The sequence below is a fragment of the Andrena cerasifolii genome, chromosome 4 (assembly GCF_050908995.1).
Source record: "Andrena cerasifolii isolate SP2316 chromosome 4, iyAndCera1_principal, whole genome shotgun sequence".
NCBI classification, from domain to species: Eukaryota; Metazoa; Arthropoda; class Insecta; order Hymenoptera; family Andrenidae; genus Andrena; species Andrena cerasifolii.
The window spans coordinates 5,531,432-5,551,523 of record NC_135121.1 but is presented as its reverse complement, the minus strand read 5'-3'; the positions used below and the strand labels follow the sequence as shown (position 1 = coordinate 5,551,523).

General features: G+C 35.3%; 1 protein-coding gene across 2 annotated transcripts; it reads right to left on the bottom strand.

The window, feature by feature from the left end:
• Nucleotides 1-1,025: 1,025 nt before the first annotated feature.
• On the bottom strand, nucleotides 1,026-19,271 carry LOC143368615 (U2 snRNP-associated SURP motif-containing protein). Of its 2 annotated transcripts, XM_076811529.1 has the most exons (20): nucleotides 18,916-19,271; nucleotides 18,660-18,699; nucleotides 18,452-18,568; nucleotides 16,894-16,990; nucleotides 16,404-16,718; nucleotides 15,653-15,717; nucleotides 13,904-14,069; nucleotides 13,525-13,688; nucleotides 10,396-10,455; nucleotides 8,782-8,825; nucleotides 8,559-8,663; nucleotides 7,511-7,738; nucleotides 7,161-7,403; nucleotides 6,897-7,083; nucleotides 6,632-6,818; nucleotides 5,711-5,841; nucleotides 5,536-5,624; nucleotides 3,635-3,794; nucleotides 3,410-3,561; nucleotides 1,026-1,694 (listed from the first exon to the last, which is right to left on the bottom strand). In XM_076811529.1, the coding sequence occupies exons 2-20, from the start codon at nucleotides 18,681-18,683 to the stop codon at nucleotides 1,415-1,417; spliced, it is 2,814 nt and encodes a 937-aa protein (XP_076667644.1). In that variant the 5' UTR covers nucleotides 18,684-18,699; nucleotides 18,916-19,271; the 3' UTR covers nucleotides 1,026-1,414. The 2 variants fall into 2 exon arrangements, with proteins under 2 accessions (XP_076667644.1, XP_076667645.1); XM_076811530.1 differs by lacking the exon at nucleotides 10,396-10,455.
• Between the last annotated feature and the right edge of the window lie 821 nt (nucleotides 19,272-20,092).

The following is a 20,092-nucleotide window of genomic DNA, read 5'->3' as shown; positions in this document are numbered from 1 at the left end:
TTCATTTCTTTTTAGGGACTACTATATATAGTTTATACCCTTCTCTTGCTTCATATTTCTTGCTGCTATTGATAATAATACGTTTCACTTTTTTCTAGTGATATCTCTTGTAATGAAAACCTTATTTTAATATACAGCATCTGTTCAATACTATGAGTGTATGTACAAATATGTAAAGATTTTATTTATTCCTGTATGAAACGAAATAATGATGTATAGTATATCCTTTCATTTTGTTGCGACATTATGTGCATGATAGCATTTTGCTAAAGGATTATTTTTTCCAAGATATATTTACTCATATTTAATAATTATAATATATAAACTATATTTATATAAATATTAACAGACTAGAATATTTCGACCATCCAACAAATTTTGTAAAAATTCCGATGGATCTTTTACATTATCTAAAAAATTGTTAATCTAATTTAAGAACGGAACGAAACGATGGCAAACGAAATTCAGTCTCTTGACTTGTATGTGGATCATGATATTATTGATTCTGACATGTATTTACGAGCTCATACAGTAAACGCCTTAATGTAAAAGAATATACGTTATTTAGCTCCGCACACCGCGAGTAAAGTAACAAATGGTAAATCATAATATAGAGTAGTTTAGGAAATTTTTTTAAACTTAATTATAGCATTTTATTTAATGTCGTTGTTCCATAACTACAATATTGATATAGGCACATGATGTATAAAAACGTTACGTTGATTTAACAGAATTTAGTTTAGAAAATAAAACAATATAAATAGCAGGACTTTTCTACAGAGCGATTTATTAGCAAATTCTTAAATATAAAAGAATCCTCTGATTCTGATTGGCATTTACTATTGCAAGTAATTCCATTCTCAAATATTTTGGTCGTATTGAAAATAAGTAGGGGCGCGCGGATACCCGAGATTACGGGTGGTTGGAAAAATTTGGGCGGGATCGGGCGAGATCTCGACACTCTCGTGTCGTTCGAAATCCCGAGCCTCGGGGCGATCCGTACACTCCTGAAAATAAGGAGACTCTTCTTTCTCTGTATCTGTACATATTTTTAATAACCCTTAATGCGCGTACATACTGAAGATACACAAAAATTTACACTTATAAATAGAGTTCGTACAATCATTAAAAATCCTATCATCATATTTCACATTCACACAATTGTCGTACTATCGCGAATACAAATAATTATGCATATAAAATAAATCAGTTTAAAGGTAGTCATAGGAGAAAAACTATCTGAATATTTAAAATCAGATAAAAATATTTCACAATATTGAATATATAATTAGCAATGCCTTAACTAACCTTTTATTAGGGACTATCATTCTGTAATTTTACGAACTTTTACATATTACATAACTAAAAAATGAATTGTTTTATTAACAATATAAAAAATGTAACTTACAATAACTTAATATTTATGCTTATGCCTATGTTTGCGTGGAGATGGCGAAGGCGGACTATTAGCTCTATGCTTCGAAGCACGTGGAGGAGGCGGAGGTGACAATGACGGTGATCTAGCTCTTCTTTTTCTGTCGTTTCGTTCATTGCCCGGCGATCTACGAGACAGTCTAGACGAAAATGAAGGCGATGGCGTACGACGAATACGGGGCGGTGACGGTGTCACTGGTACTCGCTTTTTATATGGTGACCGTGACCTGCGTTTACCACGTGGTGATCTACTGCGCGATCTAAAAATACATGGTCCAAAATTATTGGGATGCTAGCTATATTAATGCTAACATTCAAAAATATGCCTGTGTAGCCATAGACTGTGAATTGTTTTTCCAGAATTTTTTCCCAATGCATTTACCTTCCTTTGAGTAGATGTATACGATAACAGAAGTTAATTTTTGATAACTTGATTTGTTAAAGAAAATTTCAACATTTCTTTTATATTAAATATGTTACTTAGGATATTATATATTATATTAAATATCTTAGTAACATGTATTTGGATCACGAAATGTAAGAAAATTTATTGTTTTATTTTTTGTTCCTATATTGTGTATTGAATTTATTGTTCTCACAAAGTATCAGTATTAATGTAAAATGTATAAGTATCGGATTAAAATTACAGGAAATACATAACAATGTATACTTGATTCGCACACACGCGTCTTTAAGACGTACAAGAGACGTCTTCATCAGGTCTGTATTAGGTCCAATGTAACTCTTTAAAAGAACTTATCAAGACGTTTATAGGTATTGGAAAAAAATTGTAACCGTGACGGGAATCAAACCCAGGCCTCCCGCTTATGAGGCAATCACTATTCGGAACTACTTAAGACACTTCATTCTAAACGTTTCCAACTGCTAGGTACGTACTGATTTTAGTAGTTTATAAAAATTGGGTATTGGTCCGAAATAATTTATAGAATTCGTCACCATTCGACGTCTAGACTCATCCCTCCAAATTTCATACCACAGATGTGTTGAAGATGTCGACGAAAACTCCGACGAATGATTGAGAAGTCGCGTTTTTTTTTAAAAAAATTGTAATTTTTTAGGTATGTTATTTTTACGGGACTTCCATAATTTTTTTTCGGGGAAATGGTGGATTCTAACTGGGGCTGGGACTATTCGAATAATTTAATATTCAAATATTTTACAAGTATTCTAATGCTACGAATAAACTTCGAATATTTGAGTATTCAAATGTATTCGAATACTATTCGAATGTTATTTTTCGAATGCTATTCGAATACTGATGAGTTCGAATAGTATGGTGTGAAGTGGGTCAAAATTAGCTTACAAGATTTCACCCTGACAAATGAACCTAAAGAAATTGATTTATAATTCACACCATACTATTTGAATACATCAGTATTCGAATACCTAAATATTCGAATAGTATTCGAATACCTAAATATTCGAATAGTATTCGAATACCTAAATATTCGAATAGTATTCGAATACCTAAATATTCGAATAGGATTCGAATACCTAAATATTCGAATAGTATTCGAATAGTATTCGAATACTTAAATATTGTAACTAGTGGGACCGCCGCCAGCCGCCGCGACCGATCGCGACTAGGAAATCCCGCCTGAAGGCCTACAAAACGCGTTCCCTTTCCCTCAGAATATTCCATAAAACGACTTCGGTGCATGCGTACCCGGTCGAAATCCAAATTCAGATTTCTTGAAGACAAAGCGAGTTGCAGAAAAATTTTATTGCACATTTTTTACGTATTTCTTCACGTAAAATCACTATTTCTCTGCTTATACTATTGGCTACGAAACAGCCTGCATATTTACTAGAGATTGAACCTTTTAGATACAGTCCGATGGGCATAATTTTTAACTTCAGTTTTGTATAAAGATATTGTTGCTTGAAAAACTTAGAAGTGTATCTATGGATAGTTTTTCCTGTTACTGTATATAGAATTTAGAAAAATATTCACCTATATCTAGTGCTTTTAGACGATGGGCTTGACGAAGTTCGTCTTCGATCTCTGTAATGATTTGGAGACTCTGGAGTTGTACTTCGTTTTTTTTCTCTACGCCTGTCATCGTCACGTTCCTCACTTTTTACGTCTTTCATTTCCCTTTCGCTCTGCAATAAGAATGTCTTGTTTCATAGAGTAAGTTGTGAAAAATTTGGAACAGTACTAGGGAAAGTAAATTACCTTTCTTATGAGTTTTTTTCTATAATGTTCCACTTGTCCTTGTATCGTCATACCGGATTTTAATGTTCTCCTACCGCTTTCCAATTCATCTTGATATTGCATTATTTTAACTTCGATTTCACGTAGTCTAGTTCTTCTTTCTTCGTTATAATCTCTGCCACTATAACATCATATATTATTGCAATTAACTAAATGTAATAATTAATACTCCACAAACATTATTTATTTATTCTCATTGTAATATTTAACTCTCGCCCGAAGAAAAGAGGATTACTGGACACCTGCATGCTTTAAAGCGGTATTGTAACGAATGGTGCACTGTGTAAGTACATCGGGGGCAGTATCATGATCGTCTTAGGCCGGATATAGACGGTTATAATGTAATGCATCGACACTGGCACCTATTTTTCTCATTACGATTAATAATTTCACTCAGTCGAACGCTTTTAGAACGCGAAACCGATAAGCGATGAATTGTCACAAGCCGTTCACCGAGTATTGCACGCATCACGTCGACTTAAGAACAATTTTTTAACGAGTAGCATAACATCTTAAGATAAATTAAAGTGGGTCAAGATTAAATGATATAAAAACGCACTTCAGTAAAATTACGGCGAAACCTACTCCTCGAAGAATTATCAAAAATATTAGTTTATGATAACGTAGAAAGTCGAAGTATTGAATTTAAAAATAGAAAAATAACATTTCACAAACACACCGCACGTGTAATTGGAGCCACAGGAAAAAAGGTAATTAATGCTATAACAGATTCAAAGAAACAAAAAGATTCGAAACATCATATTTATATTGCAAAAAGTAAATAAAATTTATACATTTATTTTCCTGCTGCTCACACTTCGCGTAATAATAATAGTACTTATTCAACGAAGTTAGATATAATATTTAATGAAAATCTAGAACACAAAGGTAATTTTAAAATTGCCCATGTTCGTGTTTATGGGGTGGAAGCAGTTCTCAAACTTGATACATCGCGATTGTTCTGCTTAGCCCTTTTCTACACAAACTAACAAGGGAACATCCCGAACCCGGAAATTTAAAAAAATCTGAAACTTTGCGAATATGTAGGGAATTTTCTCCCGATTATCACGCAATTTTTGTTTACTGCCCAAATTCACTCTAAAATTCACTCTAAAGTTATTTTCTGAATTTGTGCTATAACTCGCGAACTGTAAAATAATTTTCTTACCAAATGATAGATCTAATTGAAAGAAGTAACTTTTGTCTTGGAACTTTTTTCTATCTCTTACATTTCGCGAGTTATAACATAAAATCGGAAAATAGCCGAATTTTCAGGGGTTAATTTCACCCCCTTCTAGTAAATCCCCTACATATTCACAATTTTTATAATTTTTTGAATTTTCGGGTTCGGGATCTTCCCTTGCAAGACAAATCCGATCGCCCCGCCTGGTATTTTTCCACCGGTTTTCAGCGTTGATTCGCGGCATTTAAACAGATAAAATCGACAATTGTGAGCAAAAAAGTACACCATTGCTCAAATATTTATACAAAAATGATTCTCTAGAATTATATTGGTGCCACCTATGATTTTTAGAGAAAAGCGAACACATTTCATAGTTGACATTTTTGCCTATTTTCATATCTTCTTAAGAAATTTAGCGAACCAGATCTTCCACCCCCAACGTTGAGAGCTGTTTTCGCCACTTAAACATAAATATTGGCAGCCATAAAAAAGGTATGTTTCGATGATATTGAATGCTATACCGCTATGCAAAGTTTGATCAATCTCAAAACGTAGAACTTAAGTTGTGCGACTTGCTAATACGGATTACGATTAAACCGAACTGTGGCTTCCGCGTTCCGTTCTCAGAGAATGGAAAATTCTCCAAATAAAGGGTATACTATAATTGTTCATACGCTACCTGGAATCCATACTAGTATCCTGAGAATTTGAATCATCATTCTGGCCTAATTCTTCCCATTTACTGGTTGTCATAGCCTGCGCTTCAACCTAAGGTCAAAGGATTTATTTTATAAAATAAAGAAATAGAAAAGTATGTACGCAAAATAATAGTAAGCTTAAGCAATTGTCTCAACCTGATCAGGGTCAACCGTTTCCCAACGCGATGGCACAAAACCTGCTGGAATCGATGCCTTTTTATCATCTTTATTTCGCATATTTAAAGAATCTTCTTCGTCCATAGGTACACCATCAATATCTTCATCCACTGAAAGCATAAATGTACAAAATTTGAATACACTGCAAAGTTACACTATCCAACAGCCATTTTGGTCTGTAAGATTCAATAGCCAGTTTTTGAGAAATTCGATTTTGAAAAAAAAAGCTGCAAATTTTTAACTTTGAACATCTTTTGTGTCGAAACAGTAATAGTAATTCGGTTGCTTGTTGCGTTAAAATATTCTATAAACCCTCCCGAATACAGCGATATAAGTTATTGGTGCATTATGAACATTTAAATAGCGTAGAGTAGTCAGATTTTCTCCTGGACCCTTAGTTTTGAAAATAAATTTAAAGGTATCTGCCAAAGTGAGTGCATTTCGGGTGTCCTTTTCCCTTTGATCGTGGTGTTCGCGAGAGTTCATAGAATAACTTGACAGACCATGCAACCGAATAACTATTATTGTTTGAGCACAAACGATGTTCAATAGAGCTGTTCGAGTATTCGAATATTCGAGTAGCTCGAAATTCGAGTCGAGCCAGGACTCGGTTTCCGATCCGAACCGAGCGCTTGAAAGAACCGAGTATATCCCGACTCGCTTTTTCCGAATACTCGAACAGCCCTAATGTTCAAAGTTGAAAATTTGCATTTTTTTTACAAAATCCAATTTCTCAAAAACTGAGGGGTGGTGGCGATAAAAGGTTTGCGGATTCGTTTTCAGCGCACAAAAATCTATAACAAAAAACGGCTATTGAATGTCACAGAACAGAAAAAAATTTAATTTTGTTGGACAGTTTTATGGCCGTAAATGCATGAAATATTTTTAAAACATTCTTACTAGGAACACCATCAATGTCGTCATAGTTAGTTGTTGTTTGTGGAGTTAGACCGTGTTTCATAGCACCTTTAAGAAGAGCAGCACCGTCTAGCGGTACTCCGTCCAAATCTTCTGTACCATCTCCATCCACATCTGACAGTGGTGCTCCATCAATATCTTCGTCATTTTCTGGTTCAGGTTCATCCACCTAAACAATACAATTATTTCTAATTTCTTCTCTGTAGCCGAATTGTGAAATATTATAATCTTAAATGATTAAATTTACCAAAACAAGTCCAAGAAACGTGTTCTGCAATTTAACTAGAAAATCACGTGGATATACAGCCCAATCTTCCCATGCTCTAAACATTCTCATTACACGAACTTTAAAGCCTTCTGCTTTTAATCTACTATCAAACTGCTTATAGGCTTGATGAACTTCATTAAATATGTCTAATAGTCGGGTTTCAAACCTATATCGTAGTGCATCATTTAATATTAATCGCTTTAATCACACGTGTATGTTTCACTTTAAAATAAAGCAACTTACGCTTTCCGATAAATAGTAGCATTATTTACTTTAACGCCACAATTATGTAATATATCCGATATAAGATATAATCTGGCGATTTTCTTATTTACAGGAGTTTGTAGTATTGAAAGTGATTCCGAAATACAATCACAAATCTCTTCCGCTGCTTCAGCATGTTCTATACAAAATACCATTGCTTCTGCAACTTTTATCCTTTCGGGTGATATGTTTCGCAATAAATCCTCTAATCGATCTCGCTGACTATTTACATGAGACATTGATAAAAAAGAAAGTCAAAATCAATCAATGGAATGAATGAAAAGCATTTGATGGTATCGATCTTCGCTTTCAAATATTTTCTTCGTTACCTATTTGACAAGCTACCTCTTCTAGGTTCTTGTCTTTCTTCCATTTCAATCAATTCGTCAGGCATTCCCTGTGTCCACGGATTGATCGGCGGTGGCCTCCATACACTTCCACCCTTAAACATTCTAAAATCTTCTGTGTGCCATTCCTTTTGCCCATCTCCTTGTAATATAGAGTATAACTTCCATCGGTAATATGTGTGCGCGGGGGAATAATTTTCAAATAAAAATCTGAAATTTGAAAATCGTTATACGAGCTTGTAATACAAATAGCATCACTAAGGGGTTGTACCTAGTCAGGCAGCCGAAAAGAGGCGAATATTTGTGATTTTTTTTTGAAGAAGTGGAAGCATGTATTTTTACAAAACTTTTTGCGCTTAAAAGAGCAACATTTAAAGAACATTTGGTAATTTTTTCGTAGAAAAATATTTACGCTTATAATAAAATAACAACCGACATACAAGAAGCCTTTTTAAAAATTTGGTTTTGTGGCGAGCACTGCCATTCGGAACCAGATTATCTGAAGTCAAAAAACAAAAAAGATTTCGTTAGTATATTAATGTACCTTCCGATTAACGGTGGGAATTTCCGAAATATTAATTTAAAACAAAATGGCGGCTATTTAAAGTTGAAATCGTGCAAAAATCCCGCGAAAAAAGCATGATTTCAACTTTAAATAGCCACCATTTTGTTTTAAATTAATATTTTGGAAATTCCCTCCGTTAATCGAAAGATACATTATTATTCTAACGAAATGTTTTTTATTTTTTGAGTTTAGATAATCTGGGTCCGAATGGCAGTGCTCACCACAAAATCAAATTTTTAAAAAGGCATTTCAGATGTCGGTTGTTATTTTATTATAAACGTAAATATTTTTCCACGAAAAAATTACCAAATGTTCTTTAAATGTTGCTCTTTTAAGCGCAAAAAGTTTTGTAAAAATATATGCTTCCGCTTCTTCAAAAAAAATTCACAAATATTCGCCTCTTTTCGGCCGCCTGACTAGGTACAACCCCTAAATACGATTCACTACGACTAAAATTATACAAACCTAAACATTGGATTATTCAGTTCCCGATTCATTATCATTGCTTCAAACATGGGACCTTCCCGAATCACAAATTCTACCATTCTATGTATTAACATAACTAGGTTCCTACAGCAGAAAATTTCGTAAACGATATATTTTTAAATTCCACAATTATATAGTATTCTAAAATGTAAATACGTATATATCTGAGTTTGAATGTTATATTGTTGATAGCAAAACATACCTTTCTGTTGGAATAACAACTTTCACAACTGCATTCTGCAAAACCTATGACAATTCCCATTATAGTGTAACAATTACAGTTGATTGGATATTCCAGTCCAAATTAATCCATCCCCAATGTGATTACCACCAGTTTAATGTATTGTAATTTTAAACACAGATTATAGTCAATGTTCAAGTATTAATCATAAGATATTATGTACAATACACATTTTTGGTTTATTTTCGTATTTTATTTGGAGGCGATTATGTATATTAATATATAACTATCATTGGAATTTTCCAACTCATTAACTCATGGAATAAAGTTTATAGTATGCTCCTTTATAATTTCAAAGTTGCACGTTATTTAGAGAAATTAAAATGTGAGTATTTATTGATTTAATATATTTACACTGCAGTTATTACTTTTAAAGAAATTGCTAAAATTCCGTCGTTATTATGTGGCTTGAATGTGATATAAATATAGTGATGGAACATTATCTAATAAATGGTTAATAAAATTTTAGTGTTTACATACAGGGCGTGTGTTTATATACACCTTAGATTAGGACCTACAATATTCCTATTGGTTTTAGTGATACGAAAGAGTGTGTAAAGAAGAAAGTATTTGTTTCTACATATAGGTCAATTTTTCACCCACATTTTTGCGTACTGTAATGCTATAGCTGATAAAAAGAGCAATAAGGTGGTCCCCATCAGGTGGTCGGCATATATGGTCTTTCTACATAAGATAAATAAGGACAAATAACCCTGATATACATATATACAGGATGTCACCAAAATAAATGGCCAAACCTTGGTCTCGTATTCCACTTTTCCTAAGCATGAAAAAAGGTCATATAAACGTAGATCCGAAAATTCTTCCTTCTCCAGATACGTACACTTCTGCTTTACATTGGAGTTTCACACGAATCGCTATCAGACGTATGGCAGTTTGATCAATCGATGGATTGGCAGAATACAGAATATATTTAAACTCTTTGGGTTTTTATTTATAGGGACCTCATAAAATGTTCGTTTATGACAGTACTATTGTTAGTTTGAAAACACTCAAAAACCGAGTTATTACCTCATATGGCAAAATTTGAAATAGACCCAGAAACATGTATTGATGCAGAAGGAAATCATTTCTAGAAATTTCTTTAAGTTTTAAGCATTCTTGCAATAATCTTAATATATAAAACAGAAAGTATTTGTGTCTTTGTCTGTTGCCTAAACACTTTCGAACGGTAAATTCTGGGTTCACAAAATGTGTCCCAGCTCATTATAATCCAGATGAAGGTGACTATTTTCATTAGGAAAATTAATAAATAATTTTTTTTTATAAAATCAGAATCTAAATGTTGGACAAAGCCGAGCAGTAAAGTTAGTCCGTTATAAACAGAAGGTGTTTATATTTTGTAAAGGGGGAGATTCTGGACCTATGTTTGTGACCTCCCTTCATTCTTTAGAAGAGCCGAATACGAGAACAAAGTTTGGCCACCTATTTCTGTGACACCCTGTTTATACGTATCAATTAATTACTTCAGATTACTGACTTTAAGATAGGACATCTTTGCAAAGATATATACGTTGAAATTAAAAACATTTTGATAAAGGAAAGTAATTTTACCTTTTCAAAGTTTTCCTTTTCTTGAGGGTCTGCAGTCTGAAGATTGCGAATGCGGGGCACCTGAGATCATATTTTAGAAACAGTTTTACGTAAACGGAAGAGTTTCGTAGAAATCTTTGTTATGAATCATCGTAATTTATAATCAGGCAAAGATCATAGGAATTTGAAACAGTAATTACAACCGCCTCTTTTCTGGTAAATCTAAAATGAAAATGACTAAACGAATGTGTAAATGTTTATACCAATGAGGTAGTTAACATCTGTTACAGCAGAAAAACATAAAATTCTAGATTTAGTAAACTAACGGCGTACCTTTATTAGAGTAGCAAGTAGTAATAAAACATTACTGCTTATCACTTATTTACAAACAGCATCGGTGCAAGGGAATGTAAGGTCCAGCGCGGAAAATGAAAGCATTAAAATATTTAATGAATTAAGAGTACAAAAAATGAAAACCTAAAGAAATATTGCGTGCTTTAATGGAAACAAATTAGTTCATTAATTCTATAACATCTATTGACTTGAGCATGTATTTTTCAACTGACATAAAGAAGAGCATTAAGATCCTAAGAATTAAGTTCAAAGATAGTTTATTTGGTTAGTTCGATTATTAAGTAAAATATGATTTTTCAAATTGGATTTATAATTTCAATTTAAATTCAGTAGTTACGAAACTAAAATCAAGCCTTATAAGCGTTAGCTTATTTTCATTCCAGAGTTACCAAAAAACATTGATTCAAATCAGTGACTCTACTACTACTGTACCCTTTTTCGGTAAATATGAACACTAAGTAATTATACCTAAATGTGGGGTAGACCAATAAGAATTACCACCTTCAATATCTCTGTAACCGTGGAAGTAAGAGAAACATTTTTCTCACAATCACGAATGAAATCTTACGGATGGCTAATGTTTGCTTTTATATAAGTGCCAATGACCTTTTAGGGTGGCGAAGGTGTAACGGAAATGTATCTTTCAGTTAATTGTTATAGAGTTTTCCATGAGAACAGTTTAGAAATACGGTTAGCAGATTTTAATTTTTATTTTGAAAACTACCGTGTAGTTTTATATGTTATTGTTAGTGCTATTGTCGCATTCGATATACCGGGTGCCATGTAACTGGTGGTACAAGCGGAAAACTGATGATTCTACATGAGAAAGTGAAAAGAAAAAAAAAGAATAAAATCTTTTCATACTCACAGGGGAAGATCCCGAACCCGAAAATTCAAAAAATTCTGAAACTTTGTGAATATGTAGGGGATTTCCTCCTGATTGCAACGCAATTTTTGTTTGCTACCCAAATGCACTAGAAGGGGGTGGAATTAACCCCCGAAAATTCGGCTATTTTCCGATTTTATGTTATAACTCGGGAAATGTAAGAGATAGAAAAAAAGTTTCAAGACAAAAGTTACTTCTTTTAATTAGATCTATCATTTGCTAAAAAAATTATTTTACAATTCACGGGTTATAACAGAAAATTGGAAAATAACCGGATTTTCAGGGGTCAATTACACCCCCTTAGAGTGAATTTGGGCAGCAAACAAAAATTGCGTTGTAATCAGGGGGAAATTCCCTACATATTCACGAAGTTTCAGAATTTTTTGAATTTCCGGGTTCAGGATGTTCCCTTGTTAGAAAATATGTTGAATACGTGTGTACTTGATTCTGCCTCGACTCAACGAATTTCACAGTTCAATTTTTATTTTTGGGATCTTGTAAAATCTTGTAAGGCAAACCATTACTGGATCATTTGAAACATTGTGAAGAGCGCAATTATGTATGCAAAATGGACAACATATTGAATAATTTTTAAGCTAATATTGATTTTGAAAGGAAGCTAATTGCAGTGAAATCCGTTGAATCGAGACACAATATACACGTACTCGATAAATATGTATTTGTAAATATTTTTCTCGGACACAGTCTCGCATGAAACAAATTTTATTCTTCATTCTTCATTCATTTTCTCATGTAGAATCACCCTATTCCCGCTTGTACTAGCAGTTACACGACACTCTGTATGTAAAGTATGTTATTGTATAAGCTAACTATAAGGTGAAACCATTTTCTACATACGTACATTTAGTATTAATTGAATGATATCAGAATGATTAAAGAATAACATACATGCAAAGATTCGTTTGAAATGTTGGAGAATTATCATACCACCATTAACGGTGATGGAAGAAGTAGTTTTGAAAGCAACAAAAATATGGATGACAATAAATTCTTACCCCTTAAGGTCTATGCACACATACCAGCTCCGTGTCGGGTCCGCGGAGAATTCAAGTACTCGTTTCCATTACAATCATTAAAAATAATCAGAATTATATCATGTTTGGTGTCATTTTCATTAGAAGCCATAGTCTGTCGATATGACTCTAGCGTAGACGTGCCCAGTTGGGAGCCGAATACCTCCTTGCGTTCTGGAATCTGAGTCAGAACCGAGCGCAAAACTGTTAAGGTGCGATCCCACGGCGCGTGGCTCGGCGAGTTTCTGGCCGTGATCAGCTTGGGCTGGCCGCGTTCGTCGAAACGCTCAGGGCATGCCAACTCAGGCTCGCTAATCAGATTTGACGAGCCTATGGACCTCGCCGAGTCACGCGCCGTGGGATCGCACCTTAACAGCTTTGCGTTCGGTTCTAACCCGAGTCCCAGAACGCAAGGAGGTATGTGGCTTCCAACTGGGCACGTCTGCTCTAGTGTTTAGGACCCTCGATGGGCATCGTTTGAGAGTTTGGAGCTGAGAATCCATCAGGATCGTAAAAGATCCCATTCAGCCGATTTCAAGAGCGCCAGTAAAAAAAAGCTAGAATAGCGTGGCCAACGAATGTTAACTTCAGGAAAAGCACGTCACTGTTACGGACAAGTGTGAACTACTCCATTTCAGAACAGGGAAACGATATTTCTTACCACTGACAATGATGGCACTGAACTGCCATAGAGCTGACATGTGTGCATGGATCTTTAAAGATGATACATCTATATTGAACAACTCAATTCGAGTTCCTTATAGAAAATTAGTGGGAAACGAATAGTGTACCACACATGGCCATTTGAGCGTGTTAAGGCACTCAAGCGTGACTCACGTTTGGAGCACGGACAGTGGAACGATTAATTCTACATACCTTGTGCCTGTCACGACGATGTGGTTGAGCATTAAATGGAAGACCAGATGGGGGTGGTGGTTGTGTAATCTCCATCAAAGCGGGTGGAATATAAATAGGATAAGGCGGAATTGGTACACTTTTCCCCCAACCTAACTTCATCTCATACTGCATTATGTCACGACCTATCTCATAATATTGTGATGAAATATTTCCATAATATGACAATGAAATAATGTTTTAACATAATGACCTGATCTGTTATTGTACTGCCACTTAAACATAACACCTTGATCTTTCATGACAGAATGAAATACGAAAACGAATAACACTTGTGAATATTTATAAACGCTCGTTTTAATAAGTATTTTCTACAATTTCTAAAGCAATGTTTCCTTACCATTCAGGTTTTTTAAAGCCCGTTCCCCATCTTTGCGACTCATGAAAGCAACAAAACCACAATTCCTTTGCCTAGCTTTCTCTTCATCACTGCGGGGCCACATAATTTTAATACTAGCTAGAGGTCCATACTTCCCAAATATTTCCATTAGTTGTTGCTCTGTAATCTTTCATACGTGGTAATGAAATAAATTATTTCCATTAATGTTCTCGCATACAGGATGTCCCAGCTAGTGTTATTACTTTGAATATCTTTTTTATGTTGTATTTAACGAAAATTTTTGCAGTAGAAAAGATCATGTTACATTAGACGATTCTTCAGTGTTTTCCTTTCTTTATACTGACTTTTTTATGTGTCATGTATTAATATAATGTATTAATTTTTTATTTGTTTACTGTAATGCAAAAATATTTTGGCTGTACTTCCGAAAGGGGCCGGTGGCCGATCGAGATGAAACTTGGTGGGTACTACAAGGGGTGTGGAAAGATCCCAAGTATACAATTTTAGCTTCGCCAATTAATGCGTTCAAAAGATACATGGGTAATTGTGCATAAAAGGGTACACCTTACCGATTATTTTTAATCACTTTACCACGGTCCCCCCTCTTAACAATATTTCTCTTTTATTAGTATTGGTCGGGGCTAGATTAGTGCGGGGGGCGCTTAAAGCATGGTAGCGAACAGATATGAGTTTGGCGATGCTAAAAATGAGAGTGTGATTACAAAATTTCAAAAATAAAAAATGGCAAAATGGGAAGGTTCCTGGGTAGGGGGGCCTGCACCAACGTTAAAAAAAATTAAAAAACATTAACAATAATTTTTCGGAAACTAATAAATCGGAATATAAGCTATTTAATAGCTCGGAAGCTACAATTTTAGATTTAGGGCCCACACCCCCTCCCCCAAACCTTATCTCGATCGGCCACCGGTCCCTTTCAGAATAATATCCCATCTTTTAATATACAGTAAGAAAATATGTAATAGACGCAGTTATTTCTCTGTGCTTCTATAGTTTGTGTAACAAATCTAAGAATAAAGCATTAAATAGATAAAGTACGAATGTAACTGATTTGTGAAACTTAATTGTTACTAAATAAGGATATATACATAAAAAAATTAGGTTACTTTCGCATTTTCACATAAAAGGCAAAGAAAATAAGAAATTCCTTGCTGTTGTATAACATGTTCCAGACCTGAGTACTTTCAATACGAATGATTTTTCTCAGATAAAGAATGAAAAAGATACTCAAGGTTATAACATTAGATGACATCCTGTATATGTATTATAATTTCATATTAAGGGGGCAGACCACTGTAACGGTCCGAAATGTAAGGGTGTTTTCGGGAATTTATTTCAACCGAACAACGCAAGTAAATAGAAGGGGGTGAAATTAACCCCCCGAAAATGCGGCTAAATAACCGGATTTTCAGGGGTCAATTACACCCCCTTAGAGTGAATTTGGGCAGCAAATAAAAATTGCGTTTGTAATCAGGGAGAAACTCCCTACATATTCATGATGTTTCAGAATTTTTTTAATTTCCGGATGCGGGATGTTCTCTTGTCAGTCGCGCTTGACACCGCTTCACGGAAAATACTATATCTCCGTCAATTTTACGAATTTCTTCATAAATTTTGGAGAGAGCATTCTTGAAACGTGTTTCTTTCAGAAAATGTGGAAAAGGAAAAATCGATTTTTCCGATTGTTTACAGTGGTTTACCTTAATATATTTAAACTTCAGTTATTTGTACCTTTGGATTTAAATTTCCCAGATATAAGTTTGTTGTATTAGGATCGCCATTGTCAAATGATCCATCTATAAAAGACAATCTTTTTATATTTGTAGCATAAACTATTTATAAAGGAAGCAAAGGAAACAAATTAAACGGGTATGTTTTACCCTCATAAATCAGGGCTAGGAGTCGTGGATCATCAACAAGGTTATGCAAGTTGGCCTTTCGTGGGTCAGGGTAAGGGGATATACCACCTATCAGGAGTTTCGGTAGATTGAAATTGTTACTTTAAGGGTAAAAAAAGAAATTGTTGCAAACGATAGATTTAACCCCTTGGCTTACAACATCGAGTGAGACTCGTGGTATCTCGATCAGGCCAAAGACGGAAAGCACGGGTGAGACTCGTGGCACGGGCGAAACGTAAACACCAAGGGTCAGGCTCGTGGTTAGTAGATACTACGACTCAACTTTTCGCCGATGTCTTTTCATCTCAGTTATTCCTGGCCGCATACACATGTATTTACTTTGTTGCAACTGCGTAACGGTGCTAAGACGTGTGCGATTGACAACTTTGGATGCTGAGCCGAATCATGAAATGGCTCACCGCTGGTGCTGATTTGGTGCCGGCGATCGGAATTTAAACGGTAAACCAAGGGGTTAACCATTGCAACTCAAGAAAATTCTGCTTCATCGTCGATTTATGATGTACTATTACGAGTATATAGCTTAATAAAAGCAACATTCGGATTGTAATTCTATGTCAACTTACCTTCGACGCATTTCAAAGCTGCCAACATTGGATCTTCTGATTGAGCGGAAATAACAGTTTTCACCACACCTTTATATTTATGTCTCTCTTCCCGCTCTTCTTGTATGAGCTTTAATTCTTCTTTAAATAGCTCTAGATTGCTCTTTTTCTTTTCACCTTCTTTTTTCTTCTTTCCCAATCTATCTAATTTTCTTTCATTGGATCCTAGTAATCTCGCATATTCTTGTGCTTGTTCAGCCGACGATCTATTATCGACGAGCTCAGAGATTTTTGACTGAGGTTTATAAAGTTTCCCCTTTTCTCTTGTATCCTCTTCTATTTAAGAAACATTCATTGCATTTACTCCAAAATTGTTAATTAATTTTTATGAAGGATGTAAATGCACGTAGCATTTGTTCATCTCGCATAATAATATTACCAATTTTTAATAGAAATACTTATTATTGAATGTATATGTATAATAATAATATGATGATGAAAGCAAACTTACGCCGTTTCCCTGCATCGTAAGTACCTGCTTTTACCCAAACTTTACTGGTTGTTTTACTGGGCGTTTCTTGAAAAGTGGCCACAAACTCTTCAAATGCCTATACGTAAATTAGAGAAGAATATAATAATTGGGTAATTATTTAAAAGTTTTCCATCCTCACCGATTTCAATGACTTTTGGATATGTTGTCGGGGACACGGTTCTGAATAACTTTTTCCTATACATGTTACCGCCGCTCGACCTTCGTTTCCGAGATATTCGCGAAAAACTGCTGCTACTACCAGGGCCGTTCCTGGGTTTTGGCCGCCCAGGTGCAAAAACAATATTGCCGCCCTTATTAACTTAATATTTTTCAATTAAGAAATTGATATTCAGTGTTTACTTTTATATCCATATATACATGTGGGATCAGGAACCCCCATAGCAAAAAAAGGGACACGGAGTAACGAAGACCGGGGGAAGTCGGCTGGCCAGCGCGCAAATCTAGAAATCGTGGGTTCGTGTCCCGTCTGGAGGCTTTTCCCTTTTTTCCGTGATCCTACATACATAATTTTAAACAGTATCGTGCAAAAGAGTTTCGGTTATTATTGTTATTAGTCAAAACTTTACATATAATAAACGGCCCGCGGCCGCCCTTAAGTTTGGCCGCCCAGGTGCGGGGGCACCTTCTGCACCTCCGCTAGGTACGGCCCTGGCTACTACACAATGTATTCTGCCGTATACCTACCTACAGTACGCGTCCGTGGCAGCGTATGCGCCAGCATGGGACAAAACAAATGACGAAGCTGACCTTCGTTTCCGAGATATTTGCGAAAAACTTCTTTCGACTTATTCCGACGCAACGCATTCCACTTTCCAACTTGTCCTGGGTATTAGTATTGGTTGGGGCTAGATTAGCGCGAGGGGCGCGCGCCTACCTGCGGGCGCGTAAGGCATGGTGGCGAACCGATATGAGTTGGGGTGTTGACGGGCATCCGCAAGTTTCTGGTTCAAATCTTTAAACCAGGAGTGTAGAACTTCCCCACTCCAAGAGCCGCACGAGTCGGGCCCCCGGTCAGTTGGTTCCCCCACTTATTTTTCTCCAGGCGTTGCATGAGACCCGACAGGAAGACAGTGCGGCACCCAGAGGAGAAATTCATCACAGTGAAGTAGGTGTGGAAGGGGCCGTTCTCCTACGGCTCTACAGAACAGGCGAAGAGAAGCAGCCACTGCGGCTCACGAGCCGCTAGTTCGACACCCCTGCTCTAAACTCACATCAGTTTGCTATCATGCTTTACACGCCCCCCGCAATAATCTAGCCCCAACCAATACTAATACCCGGGAATAGTTGGAAAGTGGAATGCGTTGCATCGGAATAAATCAACAGAAGTTTTTCACAAATATCTCGAAAATGAAGGTCGTGCGGTGGTAACATGTATAGGAAAAAGTTGTTCAGAATCTTGATCTTGATAACATATCTAAAAATCACTGAAATCAGTGAGGATGGAAAACTTCTAAATAATTACCAATAATTGTTACTTTAATATACATATTGTTCTAATATATCACACATCACGTACTTGAGCTGCAGCTTGTTCTTGCTCCTTTTTACGTTGTTCTTCTAATTCCTTTTTACTTAATGGTCTCTTACCCATTGTGCCGATAGAAAATGCTTTCAGTTTTTGTTCAGCAATTTGCTACATATTTAAAAGAGTTATTATTTAATGCAATGGTCGTTTAATAATATTGAAATCTGTTGAATTGTAAGAGTAATTTATGTAATTATACCTTCATAATAGCTTTGTCTGCCATCTGTAGAAAATGTAACCTAAAACACAGACGTAAAATAAATAATGCAATTTTGCCGGATAAAAAGATTCCGACAGTAAACTATATTACGTATGAAGATCGGATTGTTTCTGGATGGTGCTTTGATTGAATTTAATGGGCAGTGTTTGAAATTTTTTTAATATGTACGCAGAAACTGCGTTGGTTATAGCAGGACTTGAAAATCGTAATCGAGGCAATAAAAGATCATACATACAGTACTCCTCAGAAGATGTTTTCAAGAATGTTTATTATCCGACAAAATAAAACACACATTTTAATACTTTCAGAAATACTTGTGTTTTAACACATTTTGCATTAAAGAAATAAATAATTAAAAATATAGTAGGTATCTTTTTAGTTCACAATTTGGTGACATTGAATGGCCATGTATTACGGAAAGATGAAGATAGTGTTCCTACGTCGAATGTATATTTTATGGACACCGGTCGGTCTTTAATTCAATAAGTATAATTCTACACTTCAATTTTGTACGTTTAAGTAACTAAGAAGCAACAATTTTACAAGGTAATGAATTAGAGTAATAAACGGAAAGTCTTGTTGTGGTGAATGAATGGGAGGTAGGTACAGGGCCGGCCATGTCTATAAAGGGGCCCGGATGCAAGAAATATTTTGGGACTTCCAAACAATTTCTCAACGGTAAAAAAGTCTAGGGTACGTGTCCCGCTTACGGTGCCTTTTACTTAAAGAAGCTGTACAAAAAAATTTGCATAAAAAAATAGAGAAAGAATTTTTCTTAAGTAAGTTGAACTATTAATGTATGTGTTACAAACGAGAAGGTTGCATTTTTAAACAATTAAATCATAGTAAAAAAATTAAATAAATGAATATAAAGATTTCTATGGATTTACTCAAATCCTTACCGGAAACGGCAAGGAACACGTATTTTACAAGCGGGAATAAATTGATAATTATCATGATTTGCACTTACGTAAAGTGTTAATTATATCATAAAAGGTTCAAATTTTATGAACAAATAGCAAAATGAGCACTTTTAAACGTTTCCATATTTTTTAAAGTGAAGCCACTAATAGGGATAGGAATTTAACGTTTGTCCCTATTACTGCGTCCCCTCGGTAGTGATACTCCAGGGAGTGATCGGCATAACCGCAACCATTTGGGGCAAAACCGGATATAAACATAACCTAAACGTTTATCTATCTCTTTTTATCAGTATTTCTATCTCTTTCTTTTTTACAGTTTCTTTCTCTGTCTACTTTCGCTTTTCTCCAAAATCGCGACAACCAATCAGCGACGCTACACGTTGTTCCGATCACTCCCTGAAGGATAACTACCCCGCGGAACCCAATGGCTCCCTCTGTAACTGCTAAACCTAACCATAATTTCGTTTCTCAGAACGGGTTAACAGAAAT